At 40.7% G+C, this 19877-nt stretch overlaps 1 long non-coding RNA gene and 2 gene segments (V, D, J or C); all 3 read left to right on the top strand.

The window, feature by feature from the left end:
• Positions 1–953: 953 nt before the first annotated feature.
• Positions 954–2305, top strand: LOC120717919. The gene is made up of 3 exons (XR_005692296.1): positions 954–1241; positions 1322–2179; positions 2266–2305. It is a non-coding gene; the product is annotated as an uncharacterized LOC120717919 (long non-coding RNA).
• An 8982-nt stretch (positions 2306–11287) lies between these two features.
• On the top strand, positions 11288–15582 carry LOC120717745. The segment is given in 7 exon segments: positions 11288–11771; positions 11873–12180; positions 12309–12532; positions 12644–12913; positions 13223–13312; positions 13406–13734; positions 13849–15582. Coding segments are annotated over 5 exon segments (946 nt in total).
• A 1237-nt stretch (positions 15583–16819) lies between these two features.
• LOC120717906 lies at positions 16820–18211 on the top strand. The segment is given in 2 exon segments: positions 16820–17135; positions 17265–18211. Coding segments are annotated over 2 exon segments (366 nt in total).
• The last annotated feature ends 1666 nt before the right edge of the window (positions 18212–19877 follow it).

The following is a 19877-nucleotide window of genomic DNA, read 5'->3' as shown; positions in this document are numbered from 1 at the left end:
CCCCTTTACATTTCTGTCTGCCCCCTCATATATGCCTGTCTAGAACCGGCCTAGAGTACAAGGCCAGTTTACCATCTCCAGAGACAACAGCAGATAGCAGGTGTATTTGCAGATGAACAGTCTGAGGACTGAAGATTCTGCTGTTTATTCAGGTGAAGGCAGTTTTCCCATCTCCAGAAAAACAACAGACATGTGCAGATGAACAGTGTAAAGAATGACTGACTGAAGCTGTTTGTACAAAATCTTAGAGTCATCCTCGCTATATGACAGACATTTATCAAGTGTTATCTTTAATTTTACTTTTAAAATAATTTTAATATATAAAACAATGTCAATTTTAAGAATATTTTAGTATATCTGACATGTTAATGTGTTATATTCTACACTTTTCATTACAAATGTATTGTTCCATTAATTATTATTTATTTTGAAGTAACTAAAACAGAGCCATCTTTCATCTTTTATGGAATACAGTATTCAAATATCCATCTCCATGTTTTAATTGTACCAGAATGTGAAGAATTCTAAAGTTAGTATTTGCTAAATCAATTTGTTTGTCACGTTTTTACTTTTTTTGTTCATAACATGTTAAAAACAGCACAATTAGAATAATATTGGTGATAAAATTATAACCAGTGATATCACAATACTCAGTGACATTTGGTTGTGAGCAGTTTTTGATTTCTGCAGCCATATAAATGTGGATTTAAAATGTACAAAATGATAACTGTTTAAAAACCACTCATAATAAGTACTTTTGGGTAAAATGATCTACCACTGGTTTATCCCAGCAAACCAAAGCATTAGTAAGCAATTACAAGGTTTAAAGATTTTTGAAATAATACCAAAACATGTAAAATTTATATTATTTAATATTCTTTTTAATTACTAGATGGTCTACAAAAAGAAAAAAAAAAAAGGAAATCTTAATACTATATTGTTTTCAGATATATTAAATGCAATGAAACACTCATTTGTTTCATTGCTGTTATACTGAATTGTGAAATAAAAAAAATTACGTATGTATGTCTAAGTAGGTGCATAACAGACGTAACACGCACACTCTTTGATTGGCTCCAGTTAGACCAGCTATGATGTGTATGATCCTATGCAAACTCATAGGCTTTCTCTCTTACTGGGTTATAAAAACTTTACATCAGATTGTGAAGCAGAGTTCACAACACAACAGACACCAAACAATATGTTGTCTGTAGCTCTGCTAGTGTTCTTAGCTGCTGGATGTGAGTCTCTGTAGATTTGTTATATCCAGCATTTCTTCTTTGTGTTATAATTTACAACAACACATGTCTTTTTTCAACAGGTGTCAAGTGTGAACAGCTGACACAGCCAGACTCTTTGAGTGTGCTTTTAGGTCACCCTCTGACCATCACCTGTAAGGTGTCTTATTCTGTGCGCAGCTATTGGACTCACTGGAATAGACAGGCTCCAGGAAAAGGACTAGAGTGGATTGGAAGAGCAGCTTCTGGAAGCACACCTCACTACAGTCCTTTACTCAGAAATAAGTTCAGCATTTCCACCGACTCTTCCAGGAACACAGTGATTCTAACTGGACAGAATGTGCAACCTGAAGACAGTGCTGTGTATTACTGTGCCAGAGACTCACAGTGACACAAAACACTAGTGGACTTGAACAAAAACCATTCAGTGTCTAAACAGCTCTAATATTAACAAACCACCGGAGGAGCTCTTGGACCACTGATGCTTTCAAGTTGTCATCAGTGTTAAAGGAAGTAACTGTATATATGGCAGTGATGCACTACTCACAATATTAAAAAACATGCTTCAGTTAAGATGAGCATAGTACGTGATTTGACTGAAGACTTCAACAATCTTGAGACAAATATGTTTGAATGCACGTCTATGTAGAAAACAACTACAATCATTCATTAATCCAGACATGACTGGAACATCTGTGTGGCTGGTTGATTTGTGTTCTCTTTACGGTAGCAACTACTTGTTGATAATCTAATTTAAAATAGGGGATCAGAAGAAAAAAAGGATGAACACTATATCCTTTCTGTGGGGAGGAGTTAATGCAAAACTTGGATGGTTTTAAAGAATACTCTCGTGACTGAAGTGTGAATGACAGGAGTGAACTCACAGTTTAACATAATGGACATATCGGCCAGACTGCTGATTATTTTACTGTTCTGGGGAGGTATAGTTTCAGTCATTTTGAGCTGAATTTCTTTTAATGATTTTCCAACTCACAGCAGGTGACAATGTTCTTGTTTGTTTTGACAGGTGTTGATGGTCAGACTCTGACAGAATCTGAACCAGTCATTAAAAGGCCTGGAGAGTCCCACAGACTGACCTGCACAGCCTCTGGATTCACATTTAGCAGCTATGATATGCACTGGGTCAGACAGCCTCCTGGGAAAGTACTGGAATGGGTTGCCGAAGTTAGTGCTGGTAGTAGCAAATACTACTCTCAGTCAGTCCAAGGCCGGTTTACCATCTCCAGAGACAACAGCAGACAGCAGCTGTATCTGCAGATGAACAGCCTGAAGACTGAAGACTCTGCTGTTTATTATTGTGCTCGAGAGTCACAGTGATACAAGAGGAAGAAACACTGTACAAAAACTCAGAAAACCAAAAATGAATAAATAAAAAAAGCTCAATTTTATTCTTCAATTCACATTTACAAACTGAAGTTCCTTGAACAGTACAAAATCCAATAGTCTTTATCCTGTTTACATGTATCTGATAATCAATGTTTGATATAGTAGAGAAAATTATGTAGTTTCGTTTTTCTCATTTTCAGAACTTTTGTAAATATTAATACACGGTAATTTCTTCATCCCAACTTTTAATAAGTGTAAAAATGAGATATTCAAGAAGATTCAACATTGTAGACTGTTGTTGCGTGAGTTATCTACTGAGGGATGTATTTGTGTTACATCGTCTCCGTTTATAACCTGTAGAGTGACAAATTTCCAAAGACAAGAAGAGAGAGCAGCTAAATTGGGTCTTAATGGTACTGCAAACTGTGTAACTCAAAAAACTTTCAGGCTGTGTTTTAAAACTCACACATGATTCAGAAAAATAAACTACATGTGGCATAAACGCTAATCACACTTGGCAATCTTTCTTCTGTAAAAAACTTCACATCAGATTTACAGAAGAATTTATCAGATCAGATATTAGATCAGATACTGACAGTGGCTGCTAGAATTACACTAAGAAAAGAGCAACAGTGAATAATTCATATGCTTTATGTGGCACTATGTTAAAGACAGAGACATGAAAATAGTAGCCCCCCATTTTATTTGATGCTCAGAGACATTTTCTTTTAGTGAGGCCACTGCAATGTAAGTTTTACTGTTGTATAAGTTCCGCCAGCAGAGGGCGCTCGGTCCTGTACGCATCGGTAGCTGACGCTACACTAGAAGAAGTAGTGTCAGTGGCGAAGAGGTAGCGTACGGCCTGCGCGCCAAAGAGAACTGATTGTCTTATTTTTCTGTTTTTACAGGTAAGCTGGGTGGTTGATAATATAAACAGATGTTATAAAAGTGACAGACAGCAGTGGCGATTAATGATAAATGTCTTGTGTGTGGCGAATGTTAAGCTAAAGAGCTCATTTCCAAGTTGGTCCAGTTGTTAGCCTGTGCCAATCCAAGTGTTAGACTGTACCGAAACTCTGTGAGCTCGGTGCAGGTGTATTTTTGGGTTAAAGCCACAAGATATATATTTTGCACAATAAGAGAAAGTGTGAATTGCTTTATGTTTAGTTCATGAAGAGTGAATACTATAGAAATATGTTAAGAAAAACATTTATTTGAAAGAGATCTAGTTTATTAAATACAGTTAAGAAGGCAGGTTCATAAATAGATTAAAACAGTAGTAAAAACAAGATAAAACTGTAATGAGAGTTCACTATGTTATTCATGTGTATAGTAAAATGTATTTGTGTGATTTAACCAGTTTACAAAGGTGGTGCATGTGAATATGAAACTGTATAAGTTACTTGTATAAAGTAATGTCAGCTACACTAGAAGAAGTAGTGTCAGTGGCGAAGAGGTAGCGTACGGCCTGCGCGCCAAAGAGAACTGATTGTCTTATTTTTCTGTTTTTACAGTTTTCTGTAAAAATAAATATGTTGCACGGGAGATGAGTTGGCCCATCATTTCAACAGTGTAACATATTTTGGCGAGCCAGCCAGGAGGTGGCGCTAGTGAGTCAACACCATCACCAACCACCTTCTTTCCCAAGAGACGAACCTTCAACCAAAAGAAATGGAATCTCTGCAACCTCTGCGTGACGAAGTGAGTGCAGCCTTGTGGCAGTTGGAGAGAGAGCATCTTGTGGATGTCTGCAGGCGACTGAAATGTTCCGGCCTGGACAGCGCAGAGTCTCACAGCAAGACCAAGAGGACACTCATCAGGTTGGCAGAGGGCATGTTTGATGATGTGGAGAAAAGTGAGGAAGAGGATCAAGTGAAACAGTTTTATAAAGACATTGCTGTATACATCCAGAGACTAAGCAAAGGGGAGAGTCAGTCAGAAAGGGAACCCCAAGGCATAGAGTCTATGCAAAAGAAAGATCTTGAGAACACCGCATGTGCTACTCCAGTACATATTGCAGATTACTCACCCAGAGCCCGACCAGAGGCAATGCGAACTCTTCAAGAGGTAACACTGAAGAGGGAGTTTAAAATCTGTGGGCAGATTGGAGAGCATGGGCAGAAGGACAAGCTATCCTATCTCAGCTTGATTCGCCAGATTGAGAATGGGAGTGAAAAAGGATACTCGGAGACTGAAATTGTGGAAGCGGTAATTAGGGCCATTAGTCCAGGAACGCCCCTAAGAGACATGTTGGAGATTAAACGTGGGTTAACACTTAGCAAACTGCTCACCATATTAAAGGGACACTATAGGGTAGACAGCCCCACTGAGCTTTACCATCAGCTCCTCAATATCTCCCAAGAGCCCAAAGAAACTGCTTTAAACTTTGTATTTCGTGCCATTGAACTTAAAGAGAAGTTGTTATGGAAAGCGGCAAATGAGGAGACAGATGAACTGTATAGCAGAGCCACCATCCAGCGCAAATTCCTCCGCTCCATTGAAACTGGGCTGCTCAGTGACTCTATCAAGTATCAGCTACTGCCCCCCCTAAACGATATAACCATAACAGATGAAGAACTGATTGAGAAAGTCAATGAAGCTTCAAAGCTAGAAAATGAAAGATTTGAGAAACGGAAAAGGTCCACTGCAGCCAAGATTCCCAAGGTCCAAGAGCTCCAAGCAGAATGCCAAACAGCCCTGACATCTGCTCAGAGCCCCTCCAAACCCAGAGAATCCCCCGCTACAGTGGCCATGACAACAGTGAAAAATAAAGAGACTAAGTCAGACACGCAGCAGATTATAGAAGAACTACGTAAAGAGATGAAACAAATGTTTATGGCTGCTATGGAAACCAGTCCCCGCCCCATGGCACCAAAGCAACGAGAAAAAGGCTGTAAAAAGTGCAAAGAAGAGGGGAAAGGAGAGAACTGCCTGCACTGTTTCAAATGTGGGCGAGAGGGCCACTACTCCCGTGGATGCCGAGCACCGAGACTGCCATCGGGAAACGGGGAGGGACTACTGAGATGGGACCAACAGTAGTCCAAAGCCCACGGTCCCATAATGAACAGTCAAGCCCACCAACATCCTCCAAAGAAACTGCAGCTAGTGTCCCATCAGCGGTAACTGAGGTTCACTATCTACCCCCTCAACGAAAGTCACGGTTAGTAAGCCTAGTGGGAAACAGATGTACTGTGAACTGTTTTATGGACAATCACCCAGCTAAGGTATTATGGGATTCAGGGGCACAGTCCAGCATAGTAAATGAAAACTGGCGGCAAAACCACCTCCCTCACACGGTCGTCAGACCTGTTTCAGAACTGTTAGACAATGAGACGCTCACAGTGTTTGCTGCAAATGACACACCCATTCCCTACATTGGTTGGATAGAAGTCAGCTTCAGACTAGGCAGTGATTTGTCTCCAACCAGTGAGCTGCAAGTTCCAATATTGGTATCCAGTGACCCGGCTGTGGCCAGTGATCCCATCATTGGCTACAATGTCATTGAAGCTATCGTGAACCAGGAAGAAGTAAAAACCAAAGGAGGAAGAAAACAACTAGCACACTATGTGAGTAAAGCATTTGAAATAACTGTACGCACTGCACATAATGTTGTCAAGCTTGTACAGAACAGCAGTGAAGGCCCAGAGACAGGTGTGGTAAGGACTGGTGTAAGAAGAGTGCCTTTGTCAGCGAACCAAGTCACTACAGTTTATGTACGGGCACACGTTAGTTCACATGCCTGGGGCCAAGACATGCTCTTTCTACCTGATGGAGCTGACCCACCACCAGAGGGCATAATATTCAGTGATGTACTGGTGAAAATCCCAGACAGAAAAGTACCATATGTGCCCATCCCTGTGACTAACACCACAGACCACACCGTTTATCTGGAGAGCCGTAAAGTGATTGGATACCTTGAACCAGTAAAGACTGTATACACAGCTGGCATCCAGACTAAAGTAAATGAGCTGACACAAGAGAACAAAAATGGTACAGAGCTAAAGTCACACAACCCGAGTAACACACAGACACGAGAGAACCAACAGAGACCAAAGTCATGGGACCCACCAGTGGATCTCCAGCATCTGGATGAAAATCAGCGAGCGGCTGCGAGGAAGATGTTGCGAGAGGAATGTGAGGCGTTTGCATATGACAGTGACGATGTTGGCTGCATACCATCCCTGAAGATGCACATAAGCCTCCATGACACAAATCCTGTGAAAAAGACTTACATGTCCATCCCAAAACCCCTGCACAACGAAGTGAAAGAGTATTTGCAAGACCTGCTTAACAAAGGCTGGATCACACCATCACGGTCCCCCTACTCATCACCTGTGGTGTGTGTCCGCAAGAAAGACGGCACTCTCCGCCTTTGTTGTGACTTTAGGGAGCTCAACCGCAAGTCAGTCCCAGACCGCCATCCAATCCCAAGGATCCAAGACATGTTGGATGCTCTGGGCGGGAGCTCCTGGTTTTCTGTGTTAGACCAGGGTAAGGCGTACCACCAGGGTTTCTTGGATGAAGAAAGCCGCCCCTTAACCGCCTTCATCACACCCTGGGGGCTCTATCAGTGGGTACGCATTCCCTTTGGCCTGAGCTCCGCACCCGCTGAGTTCCAGAGAAGCATGGAGCACTGTATGGCAGGCCTCAGAGACACTATCTGCCTCCCATACCTGGACGACAACCTGGTGCACAGCAGCAGCTTTGATGAACACTTGGAACATATCCGCCTTGTCCTCCAGCGTTACAGAGAGCATGGTGTTAAGCTGACCCCAAAGAAATGTGAACTGTTCAGGCGAAGTGTGAAGTTTCTGGGAAAGCTGGTAACAGGTGAAGGCTACACAATGGACCCGGCAGAGTTGGCCCCGGTAATGGCGTTAAAGGAAAAGACACCTGCAACCGTCGGAGAGGTACATCAAATGCTTGGTTTCCTCTCTTATTACAGGCCTTTCATCCCCAACTTCTCCCGTGTAGCCCATCCACTCTACAGCCTGCTCAGCCCTCCATCTTCTGAGAGCTCTGCTCCAGTCTCAGTCGACAAGTCCAAAAAGTAAGTGAAGAAAAGTAAAGGCCACTTACCATCACGGGCGCCCATTCAGTGGACGACCTCCCACCAAGAGACATTGAACCAGCTTGTAGATGCACTTACACGACCCCCCATTCTCGGGTACCCAGACTTCACAGAGCCTTTTGTGTTACATTGTGATGCATCACAGGTTGGGCTAGGTGCTGTTTTGTATCAGCGGCAGCAAGGCAAGATGAGAGTCATAGCATATGGCTCCCGCACCCTGAGTCCAGCAGAGAAAAAGTACCACCTGCACTCTGGCAAATTAGAGTTTTTGGCTATGAAGTGGGCGATTTGTGAACGTTTCCGGGATTATCTGTACCATGCCCCATCGTTCGTGGTGTACACTGATAATAACCCACTAACATATGTGCTCACTACTGCGAAGCTTAACGCCACGGGTCACAGATGGGTCGCGGAGCTGGCCAGCTACAACTTCACCATCCGCTACCGTCCAGGCAAGACCAACGCAGATGCTGATGGGTTGTCGCGAATGCCGCTGGACATTGACAGCTACATGAAGAGCTGTACAGCTGAAGTTGGACAGGAAGCCATAAGCGCATCAATGGAGTCTGTAACGGTGGAGGAGAGAGACCCTTGCCAAGGCGTTGGAGTTATCCAGGTGAGTGCTCTGAAATTAATCAAAGATTCTGACACTACCCAGTCTTTTACACCAGACCAGATACGCAGAGCCCAGGAAGCAGATGAAGTTCTGGCAAGAGTGCTCTGGTATAAGTCGCTGGGTAGAAGACCAAGTAGAACTGAGGTGAAGTCAGAGCATCCTGCAGTAGCTGCACTACTCAAGCAGTGGTTGAAGCTTCACGTCGACCAGAATGGTGTCCTGCGTCGCCAAACACCACGCCGAGAGCAGCTACTGGTCCCTAAAGCCTATCGTCCCCTGGTTTTTAAAGAACTCCACCAAGACATGGGCCACTTAGGGGTGGAAAGGACACTTGACCTGATTCGAGACAGGTTCTACTGGCCGCAGATGGCGAAAGAGGTTGAACACTTTGTTACAGAAGAATGTGAGTGTCTTAAGAAGAAGAAACCGAGTAAGCAGACCCGTGCACCTTTGTCCTCGATCCAGTCCACTTACCCATTCCAGCTGGTGTCCATAGACTTCCTTCACCTGGAAAAGTGTAAGCAGGGCTACGAGTATATACTTGTTATCATGGATCACTTCACGAGGTTTACCCAAGCCTATGCAACGAAGAACAAAGCAGCTAAAACAGTCGCTGACAAGCTCTTCAATGACTTTGCACTCAAGTTTGGCTTCCCGACCAGACTACACCACGACATGGGCAAGGAGTTTGAAAATAAACTCATGGCAAGACTGAAAGAACTCTCTGGTATCCAGGGCTCCCACACGACACCCTACCACCCACAGGGTAATGGACAGGTAGAGAGATTCAACCGCACCCTGCTGTCCATGTTGCGGACCCTGGAGGACAAGGAGAAGGATGATTGGAAAGAGTCGCTAGCTAAAGTCGTCCACGCGTACAATTGTACGAAGAATGAGGCAACAGGCTACGCCCCATATTACCTCATCTTCGGACGTTCCCCACGCCTGCCCATTGACTTGCTCTTCAACCTGAAAAGGGATGAAGCTCATGTGGACTATGATGACTATGTTAGCTGCTGGAAAAAGAGAATGCAGGAGGCGTACACAGTGGCTTCTCAAACTGCTACCAAGGAAGCTGCTCGAGGCAAAGCGTACTACGACAAGAAAGTTAAAGGGAGAGATCTTCAGCCTGGGGATAGAGTGCTCCTCCGAAATCTCACTCCTCGTGGTGGTCCCGCAAAGATCCAGTCCTTTTGGGAGAACCAAGTCTACAAAGTGAAGGAGAGGAAAGCAGATGACAGTCCAGTGTATGTGATCAGCCCTGAAAATGGCCAAGGCAGAGATAAAGTGGTGCACAGAAATCTCCTACTGCCCTGTGACTTCCTACCAAGTGAGAAGCCACCAACACAGACTGTTCAGCCCCAAAAAGACTCTCCAACTGTGACAAGGAAGAAGTTCAGACCTCCGCGTAGACAGCAGCAGCCAGGGAATGGCGACACATCGGATGATGACGACAGTGGCACCTTCCAGTGGTACCTCAGGCCGGTTCCAGGGAGACGACAGAGGCAGACTCCGCTTAACCCTTTGGCAGAGTCCTTCCAGCCTCATCTGAGCCTCCACTGTCAAGAAGAGGATTTGCCACTACAGAGCGAAGAGGATTTGCCACTACAGAGCGAAGAGGATTTGCCACTACAGAGCGAAGAGGATTTGCCACTACAGAGCGAAGAGGATTTGCCACTACAAACTGAAGAGACTGGGCCTGGGCAGATCCAAGGCCCTGACCCTGACAGTGACAGGCCACTGAGTGGTGATGCGATGACTGACATTCTAGCTGCAACTGGTGGTGAGACTGACTCTGTGAGGCAGCGACCTCAAAGACAAAGACAGCAACCAACGGTACTGAGCTATGACACTTTAGGTCAGCCAACTTTGGTTCAGAGGAACTGTACAGTGACTATGGCTCAGGTTATTGACTGTAATGGCTTCTGGAGACCATGGGCTGTGGGAGTGTGATAAAGCTATGGTTAAATAGATGATGCACACAGAAATGTCAGGTGACATTTAATTTTGTGGGGGAGAGTGTGGCACTATGTTAAAGACAGAGACATGAAAATAGTAGCCCCCCATTTTATTTGATGCTCAGAGACATTTTCTTTTAGTGAGGCCACTGCAATGTAAGTTTTACTGTTGTATAAGTTCCGCCAGCAGAGGGCGCTCGGTCCTGTACGCATCGGTAGCTGACGCTACACTAGAAGAAGTAGTGTCAGTGGCGAAGAGGTAGCGTACGGCCTGCGCGCCAAAGAGAACTGATTGTCTTATTTTTCTGTTTTTACAGGTAAGCTGGGTGGTTGATAATATAAACAGATGTTATAAAAGTGACAGACAGCAGTGGCGATTAATGATAAATGTCTTGTGTGTGGCGAATGTTAAGCTAAAGAGCTCATTTCCAAGTTGGTCCAGTTGTTAGCCTGTGCCAATCCAAGTGTTAGACTGTACCGAAACTCTGTGAGCTCGGTGCAGGTGTATTTTTGGGTTAAAGCCACAAGATATATATTTTGCACAATAAGAGAAAGTGTGAATTGCTTTATGTTTAGTTCATGAAGAGTGAATACTATAGAAATATGTTAAGAAAAACATTTATTTGAAAGAGATCTAGTTTATTAAATACAGTTAAGAAGGCAGGTTCATAAATAGATTAAAACAGTAGTAAAAACAAGATAAAACTGTAATGAGAGTTCACTATGTTATTCATGTGTATAGTAAAATGTATTTGTGTGATTTAACCAGTTTACAAAGGTGGTGCATGTGAATATGAAACTGTATAAGTTACTTGTATAAAGTAATGTCAGCTACACTAGAAGAAGTAGTGTCAGTGGCGAAGAGGTAGCGTACGGCCTGCGCGCCAAAGAGAACTGATTGTCTTATTTTTCTGTTTTTACAGTTTTCTGTAAAAATAAATATGTTGCACGGGAGATGAGTTGGCCCATCATTTCAACAGTGTAACATTTACACAGATGCTTAAAATATAGTAAACAAAAAACGGCATTAAAAGTTCTTATTATTAGATAAATACAGGCCAATCCACATCCACAGCGCTGGGATCAGCAGCTTATGTGATACCAAAAATGCAAAATGTTAGCTTTTAAAACTTGTTGCATTTTAGTCTATTATTACAAGATTTGAGAACTAAAATCTTTGGCAAATTGATAAGAAAATATGGATGTGGTGCACATGCAAACTGATATGAGAAATTTAAATCTGCACTTTGTTTCTCTTACTGGCATAACCACACCTCACACCTGCTGTTTGTGATGCTCCGTTGCTCTTTGCATTCTTTCACTTCTGTGTTTTGGTACTTTTTTGAGACCTGGTTGTTACTCAATGCTTCCACTTGCTGCTTGCCCTGATCACTCTGCCTTATCATGCATAACAACTGTGCAACAGACTTCCTGCCCTATTTTCGCCTTGCTGAACAACACTAAACAATGTAAAAGTACAACTCTAACATAACTTAATGACAACTGAAATTGAAGAGTTCTGCATTTACCAGAATCTGGAGGTATGTATAACTTAGATAAGATTAATGTTTTTCCTTGTTGTGTTCACACATGATATTTAGAATGAGTTATGTAAATCAAACTAATCTCTTCTTTATTTCAGTGCCATGGATTGTGTCGCCAAACATCACATTGTACCCAGTCTCGGATGGGGAATTTGGAATCTCACCAGTAAGGCTCATCTGCTAAATGGCTTTTTTCCAGACAAACTGGCTTTGGAGTGGTTTTAGGACAAATCAACACTGAGTCAAAACAGGAAGCCAAGCAGAACGAAGCTAGAAAGTGAAGGGACAGAGCAGAAAACCTTCAGCCTGAGCAGCAAACTCTCAGTGTGGGGACAAGGATCAACTTTTACCTGCAAAGCTAATCACAATTATACTGAATATAAGAAGACAATAAGCATTTGTCACAGTGAGTATGTACAGCTACTGTCTCAAAGCCCATATTCAACATGCACATTTGCAGGAATATCTTGAGCAAATTAAGAACAGTCTTAAGATAAAGTTTATTAATTAGCATGTTTTTCTTTAATTCCACAGACATTCACCTTCCATTCATGTGGAGATTCCCAAGTTTAAGACTTTAGCGTCAGACTCTAATGTGCAAGGAACATGTCGGGTCCACACTAATTTTGATGCCATGATTTCCTGGCTGATTAATGGAGAGCCACGAATGAAAAAATGTGCAGAGAGTAAAACACAACTGGAAGCAAGTAAAGCATTTAACATGCAGAGGAGAGCAAACTCTACCATCTATATTTTTGGTAAAAGCTACTCTTGCTTCCCTTTTAGGCAGCTGATTTAACTTTGTTGATTTATACTTTAATGGTTTCTGTTAAATAGATTAATTCATGCCCTGATTTGTCTCACTTTAGTGGAGCTTCTTCTGGTCAAAAGTAAGGAGTCAAGATCACAGAGACTCTTATGCTCTGGATGGGTCTTCAACGCTCATATTAGATGGTTTAACGAGTCTCAGCAAAGACCAACAACCACTGATATCAGCATGAGTGTAGATGGACATGCTGGAGTGACCAGCCAACTTATAATTGATCACTCTGAGTGGGAAACAGGAAAGATCTTTTCTTGCACAGTATCTGACAGATCTCTGAATAAAAATATCACAAGAAATGTCAGTCTCTGTACAGGTAAAGTGAAAACACTATTATTGTGATACACATTAAGAATTGTTTTTTTTTTTTTTTTTTTCCGAGTACCTCCATCATCCTCACAGCTAGTTGGGGTTTATGTTCAGGGACCATAAGCATTGTAGCAGCCTGAGAACAAAGGACCCGTGACTGTTATCTGTCTTCTGGTTGCCCCTAGTCTTAAAGATTTCTCCATCACCTGGAAATCAGCTGGCAACAAAATTCCTGACTGTTATGTCCTAACTAATCCTGCAGTGAGTTACAACAATGGGACAGAGACTCAACACAGCTTCCTTAATGTGTCAGCAGGAAATTGGGATGCAGATAAACAAGGGTTTTGTGAAGGAAAACATCCATGTTCCAATCAGGGCAATGAAGACCATATAAGCAAAACCAGAGGTAATGTTAGAAATGTAACAAATATATTACAGCTCTTTCTAAACTTCATGTTCCTCTGGTTGTGACTATATTTTTATGGTTCTGTCCCTTTAGCATTTTTCAAGACCTTTGTGTGCCAACAGTGAAGACAATGCAACCAACTGCCTCTGAAGTTTCAGTGTCTGACATCCTAACGCTTATTTGCCTAGTGTCTGGAGTTTTCCCTGCAAACATCATAGTGCACTGGGAAGAAGATGGCCAGACTCTCCCATCCATGCATAATGTTAACAGTTCTCCATGGAAATACTCAGGGAGCAGCTCTTACTCTATGAGCAGCAGACTAAACATATTCAAAACTGAAGACAAAAGGTCTACGTATTCCTGTGTTGTCAAACATGCGTCATCTGAAGCACTTGTTGAAGCCACCATAACTTTGTGTGTTTGGTGAGCTGCTGTTTAGCATTTAACATTAATCTTTTATTTCCATTATATTAATTTTAACAAAACTGATTAAAATGATTAACTGATTACTGAAACTGTAATGCACATCTTTCCAGCCTCAGTGATCTACAGCCAACCATCTGCCTACTTGCTTCAGGGCTCTAATGAACTTGTGTGCCTGGTTTTTGGCTTCAGTCCTGTATCCATTAACATCACTGGGTTTCCAAATGGACACACAGAACTGCTGAACTACAACACTAGTGACTCCACAGAGGCCCAGATGGAAAGTTCAGTGTCCAGAGCCACCTTGACCTGTCCCAAGTAAAAGAAGTGTGATTTATTTGATGATATTGAGCATGCTGATGTGAGCTGAGGAAAGCTGGAATGTGGTTTTCACCCTCATTGGTTTTTCATCATCACCACCTTATATGGTATCATAGCTACATTGATTAAGATAAGTGCCTGTCATTTCATTGTTTAAAAGTAAGATTCCAGTCCAATTTTTAAATTATACTGGCCATTTTTACTATAATAATAATAATAATAATAATAATAATAATAATAATAATAATAAACACCATGTTTATCCTTCAGAAAATTGCTTCGTGCTCGAAGATATTGTAATTCTCAGATTTTCCACAAGAGTGAGACAAAGCTCCATGTGCAGAAGCAGTAATATAGTTTCCACCTCTAAGTAAAAAAACTACTAATGTAGTGATTTCAAGATGCCGATAAATGTGTTGGTATGCCAGTGGTGTTATGAAGAGGTGCAGTCATTTGAAAGCACAAAGACTGTTGTTGTAACTCTTCTTCTTTGCAAACACATGTAGTGTCCTTGTAAATCTGTACACTCCCTGTCTTTGAATGAATTGCATTTGTGTACTTGAGGTTTAGAGGAATTCACAACTGGCAGGGAGAGCACTAAACACACTAAAGCTTACTATTGGCAACCTCTGAAGTGATCTGTTGCACTTTCAGACTATCCCATATTTTCACGTTAACAAAAACACATTTATTAACATCGGAAATACTAGTATTTAATACACTACCAGGACACACCTTCTCATTTAATGCTTTTTCTTTATTTTCATGACTATTCACATTGTAGATTCTCACTGAAGACATCATAACTATGAATGAACACATATGAATGACCTGACGTCCTGGCTCGTCCTTGCCGTAGCATTTGTGCTGTACCTCATCGATTGCTTTTTTGCTTCCCCCTGAGTTCCTGTGCTGCTCACTATTTCACCATGTACCAGGACACACTGATTGATGGTGAGTTAATGATACTTTTATCTGTCTATCATTTTATCTGTCTCACTTGTTTCTCTCTGTTTTCATCTCCTCAGCTGTTACAGGTCAGAGTATGGAGTCCATTCCTTCCAATCCTGTCGTGAAAAGGCCTGGAGAGACTCTCAGTTTCTCCTGTAAAGGATCTGGTTTCACAGTTAGTTGCTGTACTATGGATTGTATAAAACAACAACCAGGAAACGAACCGGAATGGATAGGAGAAGGCTTTTTATCTTCCAGCAGAAACAGATACATGAGCTGTTTGAGTGGACATATAGAATTACCGAAGACAACAGCAACAGTATGACATATCTGAGACTTCCATCCTAAAACCAGAAAACTCTGTTGTGTATTACTGTGTGAAAGACAAACAATGGTTTAAGTAATGACATAAGCTTTACAAAAACCTTCAGCCATACAGTTTCACAAGAACCTACAGGGGGCAACAGATGATCAAAAATATGATGCTCAACTCACTGTCACAATAACACCTGTGTTTATCCTCTATGAATGCTTTTAAAATATAAAAAAAGACTTTTGATTATAATGAAAAATAATATGGAAAATATCATTCAAAAACACTGAAACACCATTTTTAAGAGGGATACAAAAATACATATACACAATGGCACATTCAAGAATCCTTGTGTAATTTTCCAAATTATGCATTCACACAATATGTTTGTAGGAGCATCCTCTGTGAATCAGAGCTTCTTCCTGAGTTAATAATAGATACATATTATATTAACACAATTTTAAGTGAGAGTCGTCTTGTGAGAGGGCTCTCAGAGTCCTTCTCAATATGCAAAGTGAACTTCCTGACAGTCTGCTATTAAGACGTGAAATCATGGCACTGGTTACAGAAGAAGATGCTACGTTCTAATCAGATCAACTTCAGTACCAACATGTTCTCTTTAGCTCTGCTGCTGCTGGCTGCTGGATCCTGTGAGTCTCACTGAGGAACTCACACTATGATAAAAATACAGTGACTGCTACACTGTTTCAATATTCCACATGTTTTCCTCCTCAGGTGTAAAGTGTGAACAGCTGACACAGCCAGCCTCTGTGACTGTGCATCCAGGGGATCGTCTGACCATAATCTGTCAGACCTCTTATTCTCTTAGCAGCGCTCGAACATTTTGGATCAGACAACCTGCAGGAAAAGAACTGGAGTGCATTGGTAGTGTACATGTTGGACACAGCACACGGTACAAAGACTCACTACAGAACAAGTTTAGTATCGACATAGACTCTTCCAACAGGACCGTGACTCTGATTGGACAGAATGTGCAGCCTGAAGACTCAGCTGTGTATTATTGTGCCAGAGAACCACCCACAGTAACACAAAGCATCATGAGACCTGAACAAAAACCCCTCAGTGACTGAACACACGAAGCCACAAGAGGGTGATCCCTCAGAGCACCAATGATTTCAGATCAGCACAATAAGAAGAAATAAGATGTCACTTGAAAATCAACAGCATGTAATTAAATGAGTCATAATAAGTTTAATATAATAACCATAAAAGTCTAAACGATCCTTCTGTTGGTCTAGTCTCATTCTTAAAACACAGGCTTTTCACAGACTGATTACTCACACATGGTGTACCTTGTCTCTTGCTGGATGACCCCAAGTTAGAAAAGTAGTTGAAAATTTCAATGCATGGATAACAAAATAAACTAAACAACAAAAGCAAAACATTTTATTTTTTGTTTTGTAACCCTGTATTGTTAATTAAATCATTTAACTTCACTTCTGTCCCAGATAGCATTTTTTCCAACATAATAGAAGATAACACGAGACTGAACTCACTGTTATGCTTTATCAAAAATGGGTCTTTGTCTGCATTTTATGTGTGTGTGTGTGTGTGTGTGTGTGTGTGTGTACTACATCGCATCTTCAACCTTCTTTTTTAACCTTTTTTAAAGATGTATTTGAATAATATTTAAGCCTGACATTCTAGTCCCTCCTTAATAAAATTTAGATGGCTTACTTCTGTCCTCGTAGGGCCTGGCTGTCATCTTGTCTAATGGGAAGCACTTCCTTCACAACTTCACTTTCAAGATGATGCTCAGACTCTCTGCTCTGGTGACAGTGCTCTGTCTACCCTGTAAGTCATATAATTTTATAACTGACTCATTATTTATTTATTTATTTATTTATTTATTTATTTATTTTCTGTTAATTTATGAAGTGACTATTTTCTCCCAGTTTCACTCATCTCACTGGTTCTTTCCAGGTTTAAATGGTCAGGCTTTGGAGTCCATTCCCTCCACGTCAGTGTTGAAAAAGCCTCAGGAAGCCTTCAGTCTTTCCTGTAGAGGGTCTGGTTTTGACTTTGGCCAGTATGGAATGCACTGGATCAGACAACCAGCAGGAAAGATGCTAGAATGGATGGGAGTTATTTGGTATGATGCAAGTAAAACCATTTATGCCAGCAGTGTGCAAGGACGTATAGAAATAACCAGAGACAACAGCAACAGCATGGTGCATCTGAGCCTTTCCAGCCTAAAGCCAGAGGACTCTGCTGTGTATTACTGTGCTAGAAAGCCACAGTAACACAACCCTTCACTAGAGCTGAACAAAAACCTCTCACTGAACAGTTCTAACATGAAACCACCAGAGGAGGCGCTCTCGGACCACTGATGATTTCAGATCAGCATAATAAGTCAATACATAACATTGAAACATAATCTCGAAACAAAGGTGATTATTAATTCCAGTTCTCATAAACATTATTTCTCACAGACGAAGGTTACTTTTCTTAATCCCTCTTCTTTTCTTCAACAACCAAAAACATATTCTGGTATACATAACCCTCAAAGTAAACCACATTGCTGTATGTTTCTTCGAAAGCATAAAAAATATGAAAGTGTTGCATAGTTTAGTAGTTACAAGTTCATGAGTCCATGTTTACAAACAAAGCAAAAGAATGCAATTTAATGCTTTTTTTTATTTAAAAAAAAGGAAATGAAAAATATTTCACTCAGCTATTTTAGCGGCCCAAGGACTTTGCAACCTGGTCTTCTATTGTGTGCCTTTCTCTTGTTCTGTCTATATTCCTGCTGTTTGTATATATCTCTCATGTTTTTTTATTTATTTCTGCTATCTTACTATTTATATTTTATACCTGCATAGTTGGTGTGGAGCACAATTTTGTTGTGCATGTACAATGACAATAAAGGACTGTTATATTCCTTTCTGTAGCTCTTCGTTTTATACTGATTTGATATTCAGCATTTGACACCCAGCCTCTATTTCAGGCTTTAATTTATTTGTGCTTTTTATCCAATTTAATTTATTGCTTTACAGTACAACTGTACATCCCTCATGAGTTATGGATAAAGATATAATTTTCCCTTTTTTGCAAGGTGCCATTATGGATTATTCTTCTAAGGGATAAAACCTAGAGTTTTAAATCTAAAACACATTGAAGTGTGCAAAAAATTACTCACACTCTATATGCATTCATACAGTAAAGACTGAACAACACTGCAGAAAATAAAACACCTTAACCAATCATATAAATGAACAGGTTAAATTTGCCATGTGAAACAAATGAAATCAACTTTTTTCACCCAAATTTAAATTTTAATGTTGATTCAGATGTTTGTTTTTATCTTTAAATCTTAAGTATGTAATGCATATGTAGCATATATATCCTTAAGACTTCACAAGTAATGCTAGCAATCTGTATGCTTACCATTTATTCCATTTCATGTGTATTATTCACAACAAAGCCAAATAAAAATGTAAATTAACTTTCTCTTTCATTACTACTCCTGTTGTTTTAATTTTAATGAACCCTAATAAAATACACATTTTGTCATTACACTACACATATGATAAACCAGCTATATTAAACATCATTAAGTACTAAAAGCTACAATTAAACTAAAGAATAACTTTCTTTTTGAGCCCCTCCCTTTTCTGATATCATGATGCAAATCTTCATCCCGTGCTGGTCTTTTATATTGCATAGAGCACCAGAAATCACATCTCCACCAGGATGATGAATACACTCACTCCCCTGCTCATTGTTCTCTCTCTGCCCTGTAAGTTGTCTCGATTCTTATTTTTCTCATATCAAAAAAACATCAAGTCATACTCATTTGTGGCCCCATTACAACTTTCCAGGTGTCTCACTTGTTCCTCTCTTCTTTCATCTCATCAGGTGTTACAGGTCAGAGCATGGAGTCCATTCCTTCCAGTCCAGTAGTGAAAAAGCCTGGAGACACTCTTAGTCTCTCCTGTAGAGGATCAGGCTTCAGTTTTGATTGTTGTGTTATGATCTGGGTCAGAGAACCTGAAGGAAAACCACTGGAATTGATCGGGAGCGGCTTCTCAACTTCCAGCAGAAACAGTTATGCAAGCAGTTTGAGAGGACGTGGAGAAATCAGCAGAGATGACAGCAACAGCATGGTGTATTTGAGGTTGTCCAATTTGAGGCCAGAGGATTCTGCTATTTATTACTGTGCCAAAGAGAAACACAGTGGTTGAAGCAGCTGAAGAGGCTTTACAAAAACATCCTGCCATCTATTTTTAGAAGAAACCAAAGGAAGCAGTTGTTCATCAAAAACAGGGACACCGGCTGATGAGACAGTTGTAAGAAATTTCTTTTTAAAAAAGATGATAATGATAATAATAAAACATTATTATTATTATTATTTTTAAACGTGTGTTTATTTGTTTTTTCAACAGTATCAACACCAACATAAAATGAACGTATGGCAGTCATTAAAATAATAATAATAATAACAACACTAATAATAATAATAATAATAATAATAACAACAACACTAATAATAATAATAATAATAATAATAATAATAATAAGAAGAAGAAGAATAGT

This window comes from Simochromis diagramma, unplaced genomic scaffold, assembly GCF_900408965.1.
Source record: "Simochromis diagramma unplaced genomic scaffold, fSimDia1.1 OVJJ01000510.1, whole genome shotgun sequence".
NCBI classification, from domain to species: Eukaryota; Metazoa; Chordata; class Actinopteri; order Cichliformes; family Cichlidae; genus Simochromis; species Simochromis diagramma.
The sequence above is the reverse complement of the archived record's forward strand: the minus strand, read 5'-3'. Positions and strand labels throughout refer to the sequence as shown.